Source organism: Somniosus microcephalus, chromosome 1 (genome assembly GCF_052327205.1).
Source record: "Somniosus microcephalus isolate GS21.2 chromosome 1, FLI_Smic_1.0, whole genome shotgun sequence".
Lineage (NCBI taxonomy): Eukaryota > Metazoa > Chordata > Chondrichthyes > Squaliformes > Somniosidae > Somniosus > Somniosus microcephalus.
The window spans coordinates 50,184,197-50,198,961 of record NC_140987.1 but is presented as its reverse complement, the minus strand read 5'-3'; the positions used below and the strand labels follow the sequence as shown (position 1 = coordinate 50,198,961).

Here is a 14,765-nt window from a genome sequence, read left to right as displayed (position 1 = left end):
TAACGGCTTTGGGTCAAAATGGTCCTCGAGTTTCTCGACAATGTCTTCAAATGACACATCCTTTGCTTTCCCTAGCATGAGTAGGTTTGTCAACGTTCCGTAGCCATCTGGCCCAATCTCCGTTAGAAAAATTGCTTTTTTCCATTCCCGAATTACTTTACTTTGAGCTTAAATATTCTCATCTGCACCTTTGGTCTCAATAATGTTATTGGCCCTAAAAAATATCTCCATCCGCTAGGTCATACATGCCAAGGCTTCCAATGAATCCTGTAGACGTGGCCATGATTGTCCCGATCCCGTTGAACAGTGACTCAGCACGCTACCTGTGTACCTGTGAGAATCAATGCCGCTGTTGTTGTGTATAAATACACGTGAAGGCGAAGCACAGGCAATTCTGCATCAGCATTAACAGTAAAACATCGCAAAAATTCAGTTTAGGTGTCACAAATTCACCATAAACTTTTCCATTTGAAGGTTGAACACTGTGTCCTTCCATGATCCCTAAAAATGGCTTTGGGATCCCATCCTCGCCGCCAAAATATAATATATGTGAGTAGAATAAATGAAGGACAGAGACAGGATGAGTTGCTAGTCCATGTGCTTGCTTTATTAGGCCAGAGCGAACTGGGCATGCTCATACTAAACCATGTGACAAACCATGTGATAATACATTACAAGTAGCAAGGTGGAGTAGCAGCACACTGCACTCCCAGGCACGTCGCTGGTAAAGGTTTCATATGGCTTGTTTGCTTAGTGCACAAGAAAAGGACATTGAGTGAAAGCCCTTAATTCTCACCGCCCAGATCGTGCTGATTGCCTGGTGCACAAAAAATTTGGGTTCAAATTGTAAAAATAATCTAAAAAGAAGCCGGGTGAATGTTTGAAATGTTCTTGTTGGTCTGGAACCTGGGTGGGAGATCTTGTAGCAAAAACTTATTGCTTGCAGCATCAGTAAATGTTGAAGAAAAGACTTTCTTAATGTGAACATCTCCGCCAACACAGTATTGAGAATATCACAACTGGTCTCGGCGTTGCTGAGTAGAATATTGGGCCAGGGTTCCTATTCTTAAAAGTTGACAAGTGACTTTGCTGGAATTGCATGTGTGCATACATTGGGTGAGTACACCATTGGATTCAGCAGAGTTGTATAGCTCACGGGCACTCACTACCCAAGCTCACACACGAAGAATGATCATTTGAATGAGGTAGCAAAGGACCCTGCCTGTGGCACTGTACCCCAGCATGAGTCACTGCTTTCAAGAGCGAATAGGTAAGGGGAGAAAAGCAAAGTGTCAGATGGGAGCATTTTCATTAAATACTGTCACAGTATGTCCAGCTGAATAATGGATATCTCAATATTTCAGGGGCATGCCTTGACCTGCGTTTCTGCCTGGCAGTCTGCAATGGAGAGAACTTCCTGCGGGTGTGGAACTTAGCTTCTAAGATAAATGATCAATCACTGAGTGTCAGTGTAAATAATATGAAGAACGCTGAAGGGATTGAGGAAATTACTCTGATGAAGAACTATCCCAGGTAAGGTTACGGCACCTCCCATTGGATTAATTGGTGAAATCATATTTTTTTTATTTTACCAAATAGTATTTTGTTTGTGGAATTGTTCTACTACACATTGATGATGAAAATGTGAAAAGAAAAAATGACTGTTGGAAATCTGAACTAAAACAGAATTTCTGGAATCTACAGAAGGCCGGTGAGCATTTACAGGAATGTTTTAGGCTTCTTCTGCTTTTGGCCTGGGGGCTTCATGGTTGTTTCAGTGGAGTGGCCGGACGTCACTCTGCCCTTGGGCAGCAGATTGGGAGGGCATCCTTAAAGAGGCAAAGTGCTTGCTCTTGCCATGGTAAACCTCTCCACCCTCTCTCCTCCTTTAAGATGCTCCTTAAAATCTACCTTTGACCAAGCTTTTGGTCATCTGTCCTTATATATCGTTCTTTGGCTCGGTGTCAATGAAGCATCTTGGGACGTTTTACTACTTTAAATGCAAGTTGTTGTTGTTACCCTTGAGTCCTTATGAAGGGCCATGTCAAAATATTACCCCGCCTCTCTCTGATGCCTGTCAACCAACCATGCATTTGCAGCATTTTATCTTTTTATCTTGTGTACCGTGTAACACTGCTGTGTGTCATAGGTTGAGACAGACAAAATTTTGCTTCTAATCAAACTTGTCTAATAAGCATGGCTTTGCTAATACTTACCAAAGCCATACTCACAAAGCTTTTGCTAATCTGGTAAAATATATTTTTCTGTAGTTGGTCACAAATTTACAAAAACCGCCCAAAGCTTTGTGAATCAGTCGTTGAATATACTACGGGGAGAAGGGAACCTACCTACAACAAACCTCCATGCACTAACATTAAATAACACTCCAAAGGGGAAAAATTCACTAGCAACCATTGTGGGTTGCTAACATCGCCTGGGCACTAAATTTAGAGCCCGGCAAAAAATAGTGCTGGTGATCGCTAACTTCAGTTTTAGTGCCCCAAGAGGGAGGTGGAGCACTAATTCAAGTGCTCCAGTTCCTTCTTAGAGCACTAACCCCGAATAATGGGGCAGTGTGTTCTGTAGCGCTACGCACTGGGCCAGGTAGCGCTGCCGCATGGAAGGGCTCTTCCCCTTGTGGTAAACCACTTTTGTCGTTCACTATCGTTACACTATAGTTATCACTGTTATATCGTTACTCTATGGTTATCACTGTTCACACTGTTGTATCACTATACGAAGTCGCCTCTTGTCACGCTGTTATACCTGGGCTGACCACTGCTGACTCCGCCCATGGTTCCACCTACCTGCCCAGGTATAAAGGTGGTCGACTGGCTGGTATTCCTCCTTGTTGGATCCGATCACCCACGAGGGTGGGCTCTGTTATTTAGCCAATAAAAACCTATAGTTACTTTCTCAACTCGTCGCTTTTCATTGGATGAATTGATAGGTATATCAATTTTATTGGCTAAATTTTAAAATGTCGACACTTGAGCAGTCAAACGACCAGTCAAATGACCAGCCAAGCGACCAGCCAGACGCCCAGCTACAACAGCCACAGCAGCCAGCCTGGCTGCGAGCCCTCCGACCACCGTACCTGGATCTAAACCCACAGGCAGCAAACTCAGCCCTCGACTTCGAACACTGGCTGAGCTGTTTCGAATCCTACCTGGGAGAATCCGGCGTGCCTCAGAAATCCATGCTAAGAGTTCTGACCGCCCAAGTGAGCCCTAAAGTATTCGCACTCATCCGGGACCTTAAAACATACGAAGCCGCCATCAACCTGCTGAAACAACAGTACCGGAGCCCGGTAAACTCCATGTATGCCAGACACCTCCTAAGATCCTGCCCGCAACAGCCAGGAGAGTCGGTAGATGAATTTTTACGGGCGCTACAAGCACTCGGCAGGGACTGTGACTTTAAAGCGGTATCAGCGGCAGAAAATACTGAAGATAATGTCCGCGATGCCTTCGTGAAAGGCCTGCGGTCCGACTACGCACGGCAAAGACTTCTTGAAGCAAAGGACCTTGACCTGAACACAGCTGCAGCCCTCGCTCGCTCCCTAGAAGTGGCCCATCGGGACCTCGAGGCGTATTCCAGGTACAGTAATTTGCGACCCTGGGACTCGGGACCGACCCCGACCGCGATACCCCTCGCAGCGCCGCCCCTGGGACCTACCTCTGCGTCGGCGTCCCGGACCCGATCGGGACCGCCACCCCCGGTACCGGCTGCGACTTCGGACCCCCGCGATCGGGCCGCCGGCTGCTTCTTCTGCGGCCAGGCGAAACATCCTAGGGCGCGCTGCCCAGCGAGAAACGCGACGTGCTCAAGCTGCCTGAAGAAAGGCCACTTTGCTAAGGCCTGCAGAGGCCAACAGAGATCAACAGAGGCCAGCAGTGCCTCATGCGAGTTGTGGGGGCGGCCATCTTCCATCAAGGCCACAGATGCCAGCATCCCCACGTGTGAGTCATGGGGGCGGCCATCTTTGATCCAGGCAACCGACACCAGCAGTGCCTCATGTGAGTTGTGGGGGCAGCCATCTTCTCCGCCATTTTGTCCAACCTCGTGGGCGCCGCCGTTTTACCCTCCACGCTCGACCGCCACCTCGCCTCCGGACTCGACCACCGCCTCACCCGCAGACTACGGCAGCTCGCTGAGCCACACACTAGCCTCCGTCACACTGGACGAAGCCCGCCCGCACCACCTGTCCAAGTCCATGATGGACATCAAAGTAAACGGCCGCGCCACGACCTGCCTGTTCGACAGCGGAAGCACGGAGAGTTTCATCCACCCAGACACGGTGAGCCACTACTCCCTCACTGTCCGGCCAACGCGCAACCGGATCTCGATGGCATCGAGGTCCCACGCCACAGACATCAGCGGCTACTGTGTCGTGACCCTGTCGGTTAAGGGCACGGAGTATAAAAATTTAAAACTCGTCCTCCCCCAGCTCTGCGCTGCCGTCCTGCTAGGGCTGGACTTCCAATCCCACCTCCAAAGCGTCACTCTAGCATACGGCGGACCCCTCCCCCCACTCACAGTCGACAACCAGCAGCCTTTAAACCGCCCACCGCGTAACACCTGCGGCCTATCCACCCTCAAGGTCCCGCCACCTTCCCTGTTCGCTAACCTCACCCCCGACTGCAAACCCGTCGCTACCAAGAGCAGGCGGTACAGCGCCGGGGACAGAGCCTTCATTAGCTCTGAGGTGCAGCATCTCCTGAAGGAGGGCATCATCGAGGGGAGCAGCAGCCCCTGGCGTGCCCAGGTCGTGGTCGTTAAGACCGGCAATAAAAACCGCCTGGTCATCGACTACAGCCAGACCATAAACCGGTACACCCAGCTGGACGCATACCCCCTTCCCCGCATATCTGATATGGTCAATCAGATTGCACAATACCGAGTATTCTCTACCATCGACCTTAAGTCGGCCTACCACCAACTCCCTATCCGCCCTGAGGACCGCCAGTATACCGCCTTCGAGGCGAATGGCCGCCTCTACCACTTCCTTAGGGTTCCCTTCGGCGTCACCAACGGGGTTTCGGTCTTCCAAAGGGAGATGGTTGACCAGAACGGGCTGCACGCCACGTTCCCCTATCTAGATAACGTCACCATCTGCGGCCGCAACCGGCAGGACCACGATGTTAATCTGGAAAGATTCCTCCGTACGGCCCAACGGCTGAACCTCACCTACAATAAGGAGAAATGTGTGTTTAACACCTCGCGCCTCGCCATCCTCGGCTGCGTAGTAGAGAACGGAGTCATCGGCCCCGATCCCGAAAGAATGTGCCCCCTCATGGAGTTACCCCTCCCCCACTGTCCAAAGGCGCTGAAGAGAACCCTGGGGCTCTTCGCCTACTATGCCCAATGGGTGCCCAATTATGCGGACAAAGCCAGACCCCTCATGAAGTCCACATCCTTCCCCCTTACGGAGGAAGCGTGCGCTGCCTTCTCCCTCATTAAGGGAGACATTGCTAAGGCCACAATGCACGCGGTGGATGAGTCCATCCCCTTCCAAGTGGAGAGCGATGCATCCGACTTCGCCCTAGCCGCTACCCTTAACCAGGAGGGGAGACCGGTGGCCTTCTTCTCAAGGACCCTACAGGGCCCTGAGATCCGACACTCGTCGGTCGAGAAGGAGGCCCAGGCGATTGTGGAGGCTGTACGACGCTGGAGGCACTACCTGGCAGGCAAACGATTTACCCTCCTCACCGACCAGCGTTCGGTCGCTTTTATGTTTAATAACAAGCTGAGGGGTAAAATCAAGAACGACAAGATCTTGAGGTGGAGAATCGAACTCTCCACCTATGATTATGATATCTTGTACCGGCCAGGTAAGCTGAACGAACCCCCTGATGCTCTATCACGAATTACATGCGCCAACGTGCAAATTGATAGACTTCAGACCCTCCACAACGACTTCTGCCACCCCGGAGTCACCAGACTTTACCACTTCATTAAGGCCCGCAACCTGCCCTACTCCATCGAGGAGGTCAGGACCATGACCAGGAACTGCCAGACCTGTGCCGAGTGCAAACCGCATTTCTTTAGGCCGGACAGAGCAAGCCTGATCAACGCCACCCGCCCCTTCGAGCGCTTGAGCATCGATTTTAAGGGGCCCCTCCCGTCCTCTGACCGTAATGTGTACTTCCTCAACATTGTTGATGGGTACTCCCGTTTCCCCTTCGCCTTCCCCTGCCCAGACATGACCAGTACCACGGTCATTAAATGCCTGAACGACCTCTTCGCCTTCATGAGCGAGGAACTCCGCCAGTTCCTACTAGCAAGAGGTATTGCTGCAAGCAGGACCACCAGCTACAACCCTCGAGGGAACGGCCAGGTGGAAAGAGAGAACGCGACTGTATGGAAGGCCGTCCTCTTAGCCTTAAAGTCTAAGGGCCTCCCAACCTCCCGCTGGCAGGAAGTCCTCCCGGCAGCACTGCATTCCATCCGGTCACTACTTTGCACTGCCATTAACGCCACCCCCCATGAACGAATGTTTGTTTTCCCCAGGAAGTCGACTACGGGAACCACACTACCAACCTGGCTGACCTCTCCGGGGCCCGTCCTGCTGCGAAAGCACGTGAGGGCCCATAAAACGGACCCCCTGGTCGAGAGGGTGAACCTCCTGCACGCCAACCCTCAGTACGCCTATGTGGCATACCCAGACGGGCGGGAGGACACAGTCTCCTTGCGAGACCTCGCACCCTCGGGCATTCCGGAGACACCACCTTCACCCCCCCCCCCCCCCCGATTCCAGCTCAGGTAGACGGCATGCCGGAACCCCACGAGCCCTCGCCGACCACGCAGACACCAGCATCACCACCGGAGAATGCAACACCGCCGCTGCGACGATCGGAAAGGCTTACGAGGCCTCCGGACAGACTGACATAGAGAAACATAGAAACATAGAGATAGGAACAGGAGTAGGCCATTCGGCCCTTCGAGCCTGCTCCGCCATTCAATGAGATCATGGCTGATCTTCGTCTGAGATCATAGCTGATCTTACTAGTTCAGTACCCCGTCCCCGCCTTTTCTCCGTAACCCTTAATCCCCTTAGCCTTCAGAAATATATCCAATTCTCTCTTGAAAATATTTATTGAATTAGCCTTCACAGCCCTCTGTGGCAGGGAATTCCACAGGCTCACCACTCTTTGAGTGAAGAAATTCTTCCTCATCTCTGTTTTAAATGATTTGCCCGCTATTTTTAGACTGTGGCCCCTGGTTCTGTGCTCCCCGGCCATTGGAAACATTCTCTCTGAATTCAGCCTGTCCAGGCCTGCCATAATTTTATATGTTTCGATGAGATCCCCTCTCAATCTTCTAAACTCCAGTGAGTACAAGCCCAAACTATTTAATCTCTCTTCGTAGGTCATTCCCGCCATTCCAGGTATCAGCCTGGTGAATCACCGTTGCACTCTTTCCATGGCAAGAACATCCTTCCGCAGATGGGGCGACCAAAACTGTACACAATACTCCAGATGCGGTCTCACCAGCACCTTGTACAGCTGTAGTAAGGTATCCCTATTCCTATACTCGAACCCCCTTGATATGAAGGCCAACATACCATTTGCCCTCTTAATCGCCTGTTGCACCTGCATGCTCTCCTTCAGTGACTGGTGCACAAGAACACCCAGGTCCCTCTGCACTTCCCCATCTCCCAATCTATTGCCATTTAGATAATAATCTACCCTCCTGTTTTTACCCCCAAAGTGGATAACCTCGCATTTATCCACATTATAGTGCATCTGCCACGTATCCGCCCATTCCCCCAACCTGTCCAAATCGCACTGTAGCCTCCTGACATCCTCATCAGAGCCCACCCCTCCTCCTAGTTTAGTGTCGTCAGCGAATTTGGAAATATTGCATCCAATTCCCTGATCCAGATCATTTATATATATTGTGAACAGCTGGGGTCCCAGGACAGATCCTTGCGGCACACCGCTGGTCACTGCCTGCCACTCCGAAAACGAGCCGTTTATTCCAACTCTCTGTTTTCTATCCGCCAGCCAGTTCTCTATCCACGTTAATACTTTGCCCCCAATTCCATGAGCCTTAATTTTGCATGATAATCTTTTGTGTGGAACCTTATCGAAGGCTTTCTGGAAGTCAAGGTACACCACATCCACTGGCTCTCCCCCATCTATTTTACCAGTTACTTCCTCAAAAAATTCCAGCAGATTAGTCAAACACGATTTACCCTTTGTAAATCCATGTTGACTCTGTCCGATCCTTTCCCCATTTGTCAAGTGCTCCGCTATTTTATCCTTAATAATGGACTCTAGCATTTTGCCCACAACCGATGTAAGGCTTACTGGTCTATAATTCCCTGCTTTCTCTCTACCCCCCTTTTTAAATATTGGGGTAACATTAGCTACCCTCCAATCCACGGGTACTGTTCCCGAGTCAATGGAGTTCCGGAAGATGATCCTTAGAGCATCTGCTATCTCCAGGGCCACCTCCTTAAGTACCCTAGGATGTAGTTTATCAGGCCCCGGGGATTTGTCGGCCTTCAGTCCCCTCAACTTACCCAACACCATATCCCTAGAGATACTAATTTCTGTCAGCTCCTCCCTCTCATTAGTCCCTATGTTTGCCGATATTCCTGGGAGGTTATTTGTGTCCTCCTTTGTGAATACAGAACCAAAGTATGAGTTTAATTGGTCTGCCATTTCCTTATTCTCCATTATATATTCTCCCGAATCGGACTGCAAGGGACCGACTTGGGATTTTACCAGTCTTTTCCTCCTGATATACCGATAAAAGCTTTTGCAGTCTGTCTTTATGTTTGCTGCAAGTTTACTTTCGTATTCTATTTTCCCCTTCCTGATTAATCCCTTTGTCCTCTTTTGCTGTATCCTGTACTGCCCCCAATCTTCCGGTCTGGTGCTTTTTTTTGCCAGTTGATATGCCCTTTTTTTTTATTTTATGCTGTCCCTAATTTCCCTCGTTATCCACGGTTGAGTCACCTTTTTAGGTTTATTTTTATGCCAAACCGGTATAAACATGTTCTGGAATTCTTCCATTCTATCTTTGAATGCTTGCCATTGTCTATCCACTGTCAATCCCCCCAGAAACACCACCCAATCAATCTTACCCAATTCCCGTCTCATACCCTCGTAATTCCCTTTATTTAAGTTCTGGACCTTAGTCTCTGATTCAATTTCCTCACTCTCCATCTCGACTGAGAGCTCGATCATATTATGATCGCTCTGACCCAAGGGGCCTCGTACAAGAAGATTGCTGATAAGTCCCTTCTCATTGCACAATACCCAGTACACATCACCCCGCCGGACTCAAATCTAAACAAGGGGTGAATGTGGTAAACCACTTTTGTCGTTCACTATCGTTACACTATAGTTATCACTGTTATATCGTTACTCTATGGTTATCACTGTTCACACTGTTGTATCACTATACGAGGTCGCCTCTTGTCACGCTGTTATACCTGGGCTGACCACTGCTGACTCCGCCCATGGCTCCACCTACCTGCCCAGGTATAAAGGTGGTCGACTGGCTGGTATTCCTCCTTGTTGGATCCGATCACCCACGAGGGTGGGCTCTGTTATTTAGCCAATAAAAACCTATAGTTACTTTCTTAACTCGTCGCTTTTCATTGGATGAATTGATAGGTATATCACCCCTCATTAAAGGGGAGGGCCCAAGCCCACAACTTTGTGGAGCCCTATCTGGACCAGTGGGGAGCGGGGGGTTGCCAGATCGCGGCACAGACCCCGCGTTCAAAGAGGCAACGGGCCGCAACAAGTCGGCTGATTTTTTTTCCCCCTGACCACCACCTCCCCTTAGCACCCTGCGATCCTCCTGCTGCTCCGTTCCCGTCCCCTCAATCGGTCGCTGTCATCGCCCGCCGCAGATTATGGGGGCATGGGCCAATTTTGCAGGCGGGGCGAAAACGGGGCGCTGCGCATGGTGCTTACGTCGTCATCGCCAGGGAGCGGGAGGCTACTGGTTACCGCCGCTGCTAAACTCCCACTGAATTTAGCGGGAGTCATTAGCGGTGTCGCGCCCAGGCGAAAAGTCATTTGCGCCCCGAGAGCCGCAGATGCACTGAATTTCTAGCCCCAATTTTTTTTAAAAAGGAAGTAAAACCAGTTCTGTAACTAATAACTGTTTACTAATGTGATATTTTTTGTTTCAAGATCTTTCTTCCTTTTCTGTTTTAGTTATGTAGTGTGCAGGAGCTTAAATACAGAAATCATATCAGTCTGGAACATAAGAAAATCCAAGTATAAAGGACGAGCAGTCCAGATGGAGCGGGGCCTGGTTGAAAGTGCAAACATTGTACTGGTGAGGGATATGAAACTCTACATCCTTTCAGATAAGGGGACATCCGCTTTCATTGAAACACCTAGGCCCATTTTTCAGGTATGTAACCTCTAATATTCTCCTTGACTCATCTTTTATTCTCTTTGACTACTATAAAGCAAAATTATATACACCATTAGTCTGGACCTCATGTAAACTATTACAGCTTATGTAACTCGGTGGGCTAGATCTTGACTTTGGTGATAGTGTGAAATGGTTGATAGCGAGTCGGCAGCCCATTTTACATCTCTTCCCCCATTTTCATTTCCACTGACTTCAATGGAAATGGAAATCAGGAGAGATGTATGGCGGGCGGCTGATCCACTGTCACCTGTTTTACACGATCGCGCAAAGACAAGATCTACCCCAAATTCTGTGCTCTACACTTGTAACTGGATTGAGGCTCGTCCCACTCTAAAGTTACATTAAAGTCGGCAGGGCCTGCGGGAAACCCGGCCTCCCGGCTTTCCCGCCCGCCTCGGAGGCCCCCAACCCGCCTACCCGGGGAAAATTCTGGCCCATATGTTTGTACCTTCTTGAATTTAGTTTCATTCTGTTTACCAACATCAAATGATTATCATTTGCAAAAATAGGGAATGCCGCAAACACACAACACGTCACCTTCGAAGAGAAAAGACAGGCTTTGGGTACGGCCCTTCGCCATATCTATAGTCAGAAATGATAATCTTTGAAATATTATAGCTTCCTATCCCTTCCATAGCTCAATGTGCCTTAACTCTGCCTCACAACAAATATCCTCTATCCGCCGACACACATGCACCCACACACAGATGTAGACGTGGAAATGTCATTTTATTATTAATTATTTTGTGTTCACTTCAGACGCTCTTGATGTATGATCTGCTTAAGAAAAGGTACACAGAGAAGTTGACTGGCCTGCATATTATCCCTTGTCGTAAACATGAATACAGAATCTTGCCAGGAGATCTGCTCCTAGGGTTGTCTGAATACAGGTGAGGATACACTTACAGGTGACAAATACTTTGGAATGGAATGCTGGTCAAGGATGAAAGCTGCCAATGCATTCTTCCCCCCCCCACCCGCCCCAGTGTTGTACAAGGCATAATCTAATGACAGGTTTCCCCTGCATAGAAATGCAGCGTGTTTTGTGACTGTGAAATATTAGCCCTTTGTACAGCAAAAGTAGTACATTAGGTCAATAGCAGGTTCTGTTAGATACCCTCCTTTGGAACACTGTTGTGGCAGGATAGATTGTTTTCACTGCCACCATTTTACAAGGTTGCACCTTTTCCTATTTGCTTGAGCCAGACAGGACATTTCTCATTTCTTTTTGATGCTAGGCCTTGGTATGAGTTCACATGGGCTGTGTAAGGAATACTTAAGATAAGTTGTGCACACTTTAAATTTATGCTTGTACTATTTTACAAACAATATAAATTGTTTCTTTAGCCCATGAGATGGGATCAAGGTTTATTACTGGTTGCTTTACACTGAGTAGCTGGAACTACATTGGCTCCAGCTTGTATGGATTCAGGAGAGGTTAATGCCACAATTACTAACATCTCTTAAGTGGTGTGTACCTGTGCAATAAAACTGATGAGTTTTAATAATGGATTATAAGGTTATATTTATATACAAGCATGTTTGTGATTGGGTAGAGTCCATGACAGGGTAAGTCTGTGGAAAGGTCTCTTGTGCCACACTTACTTTTTATGTTCTCGTGCAAACAAAATACATTGAAGAAAATGAAACCATAATGCTTATTTTTGTTTGTGGAAAGAGATCACCTTATTATCTGGAACCTGAAGACTGGATTTATAAAGGAACGGATCCGGCCCATGTACAAAGACAAACTTTCCTTGTTAAATGTCTTCCCTTCCCACTCAAGGGACAATCTCTACAAAGAGCTTCTGGCCAAGAGAAGAAAAGAAAGAGAGGCAAAAGGATCAGGAGGTAAAGATATTCCATGCCGTGTTGTGAGTGTGGATGTTTTATGCAGGGACAGAAATATCACAGGTTGATTATTTAGAAAGAAAATCTTTGAGACACCTCAGGTCTTGCTGCAAAGTAAAATAGTGAAGAATTCTGGAACTTACGCATTGTAATATTGAGGTGACGTTTGGAAGTAGGGTGAAAATCTAATGTTGATGTAGTGCTCTCGTAATACTGAATGATGTTTGACAGGGATTTAACTTGGTTTCATTCAGAGAAAAGAATATTGAAAGAGTACATGATTAAAATACTGCAAAGCATAGATAATCTAGATGTAAGTAGGCTGTTCCATTTGGATCATAAGCAGAGAACCAGAGGGCAAGGGTGTAAAATGAAGATGTCTTAAATGACATTAAAAGTTAGAAGATTATTTGTCCACATCAATGCATATTTGGAATGAAGTCCCAGGAAAAGCAGTCAATAGGATGCTGATCAATTCTTTCAGAAAGGAACCGGATGTATATTTGGTTAGGGATGAGATTGAAGATTATAGACAGAAGTAACCAAATACTTCATGAAACATAATGTTTTCTGTGCTACTGGAATCATGGCAGTATCTGTAGAAACTTGAAGGATTAAGTATCTACAAAATCTCTTGGCTTGGTGGGATATATCTTAGAATCCTTAAGAAATTAAAGGAGGAAATTAGTACGCTTTGGATTATTTTTAGAGCTCTATAAATACTGGAATATCCAAGGACTGGAGAATGGTAAATGTAATTTCAATATTCAAAAAAGGAGTAAAGCACAAACCTGATCATTACAGACCTTAACATTCAAAGTGGGGAAATCTGTTTGAGGGCACTCTACTGCATGCTATATGTGAACATTTAAAGAGTGCAGACATCATAAGGAGCAGTTCGCATGGTTTTAGAAGGAATAGAGCACGCCTTACAAACTGACTGGATAAATACTGGGGGAAAGTAATCCAGTAGCTGCAGTTTACTTGGGTTTTCAGAAGCTGTTTGACAAAGTCCTTCAATTGAGGCTAGTAAAGCTCATGGAATAGTTAACACGTTGTCTAGATGAATTGAGGACTAGCTGGGCAACAGGAAGAGCATGCTGAGAAATTGAGAATTCTCTATATGAGAAAAGAAGTATCCAGTGGTGTTCCACAAGATTCTGTTCTGTGATCCCTGCTCTTTACAATGTTTGTGAATTGTATGGCAGGGCTGTCTGTAGCAATAGTATTACATTTGCTAATTAGATAAATCTCTGTAATGAGAAGAAGGGAGATTGTCTATCTTCAGAGTGCCTTGGACAAATTATGCAGATGGGCAGATAAGGTACATGGATTTTAATGTGGATAATGCAGGTTGAGTAAAGCATGTAAGGAGACAGTAATGGTAAACATATGTAGAATATGAAAGGGTTCTATTTTAAGTTAGGCATCTGGAAAAGCCCATCCCTATGGGAATTCAACACATTTTTTATTTGTTCCTGGGATGTGGGCGTCACTGGCAAGGCCAGCATTTATTGCCCATCCCTAATTGCCCTTGAGAAGGTGGTGGTGAGCCACCTTCTTGAACCGCTGCAGTCCGTGTGGTGAAGGTACTCCCACAGTGCTGTTAGGGAGGGAGTTCCGGGATTATGACCCAGCGACGGTGAAGGATCGGCGATATACTTCTAAGTCAGGATGGTGTGTGACCTTGGAGGGGAACTTGGAGGTGGTGGTGTTCCCATGCGCCTGCTGCCCTTGTCCTTCTAGACGGTAGAGGTCACGGGTTTGGGAGGTGCTGCCGAAGAAATGCCTTTCCTTAAAGGAGCAACACAACTAGAATTTCAGGAAGTTGAAGAAAATAAACGACCTAAAATAACATAAAATGAAAATGGTAAAGTGGGAGTAAAATAAAATCATTGTGCGGTTCCCAAGAATTACTGAAAGCATCTAGTGAGCCGATAGATACCAGGGCGGGTGAAATTGGTCTTTACCACTAGGGCAAAAAAGGGCTTGTCGCAAATTGGCAGCCCGTTTTATACCACATTTGATTTTCTTTTATGTAGAATCCGTGTATGCGATGAGATGTAGGAGTGCTCCCTTGAGCCCCACAAGGGTTTTTTTGGGGCTCCCCAACCCCAGCATTTCCTCTTCCTCCCAGCACCAGGATCTTAACCCAAACCCCCTCCCCAGCACTAACTTCATGCTGGGGACTGTTCCCTTGCATGCCCAGCATCTTCAGGCTCAAGACCTGGTTGACGCTCTCCCTCTCCTGTCGGCCCTGACATCACTCCCACCGGTTTCGGACAGGAGACTGTGCTGGAATATTTAAATGAGGCCCAGGAGTTAAAATAGCTTAGGCCTAACGCTGAGCTCCCTGTGGGGGTGGGCCTCACAATGAACTCCCCTCAAGTTGAACTCCCCGGGGGGGGGCTTTCCCTCCCACTCCACAACCCGCCACCCTGAAAACGCTGATGCTAAATTAGACTCCACTGTTTCTGAGCTGCGAGGACCAGGAAGGTCCTAGG

At 47.7% G+C, this 14,765-nt stretch overlaps 1 protein-coding gene across 5 annotated transcripts in view; it reads left to right on the top strand.

Moving 5' to 3' along the window:
* LOC147124055 (NACHT and WD repeat domain-containing protein 2) overlaps positions 1-14,765 on the top strand; it is a 143,224-nt gene that overhangs the window by 111,310 nt on the left and 17,149 nt on the right. For 2 of the 5 annotated variants that reach the window (XM_085979779.1, XM_085979794.1), the window contains exons 23-26: positions 1,365-1,533; positions 10,185-10,386; positions 11,170-11,300; positions 12,089-12,261. In XM_085979779.1, the coding sequence (XP_085835905.1) occupies positions 1,365-1,533; positions 10,185-10,386; positions 11,170-11,300; positions 12,089-12,261 (675 nt within the window). The remainder of the gene's footprint in view (positions 1-1,364; positions 1,534-10,184; positions 10,387-11,169; positions 11,301-12,088; positions 12,262-14,765) is intronic. The other 3 variants (XM_085979786.1, XM_085979804.1, XM_085979812.1) reach the window with 3 other exon arrangements.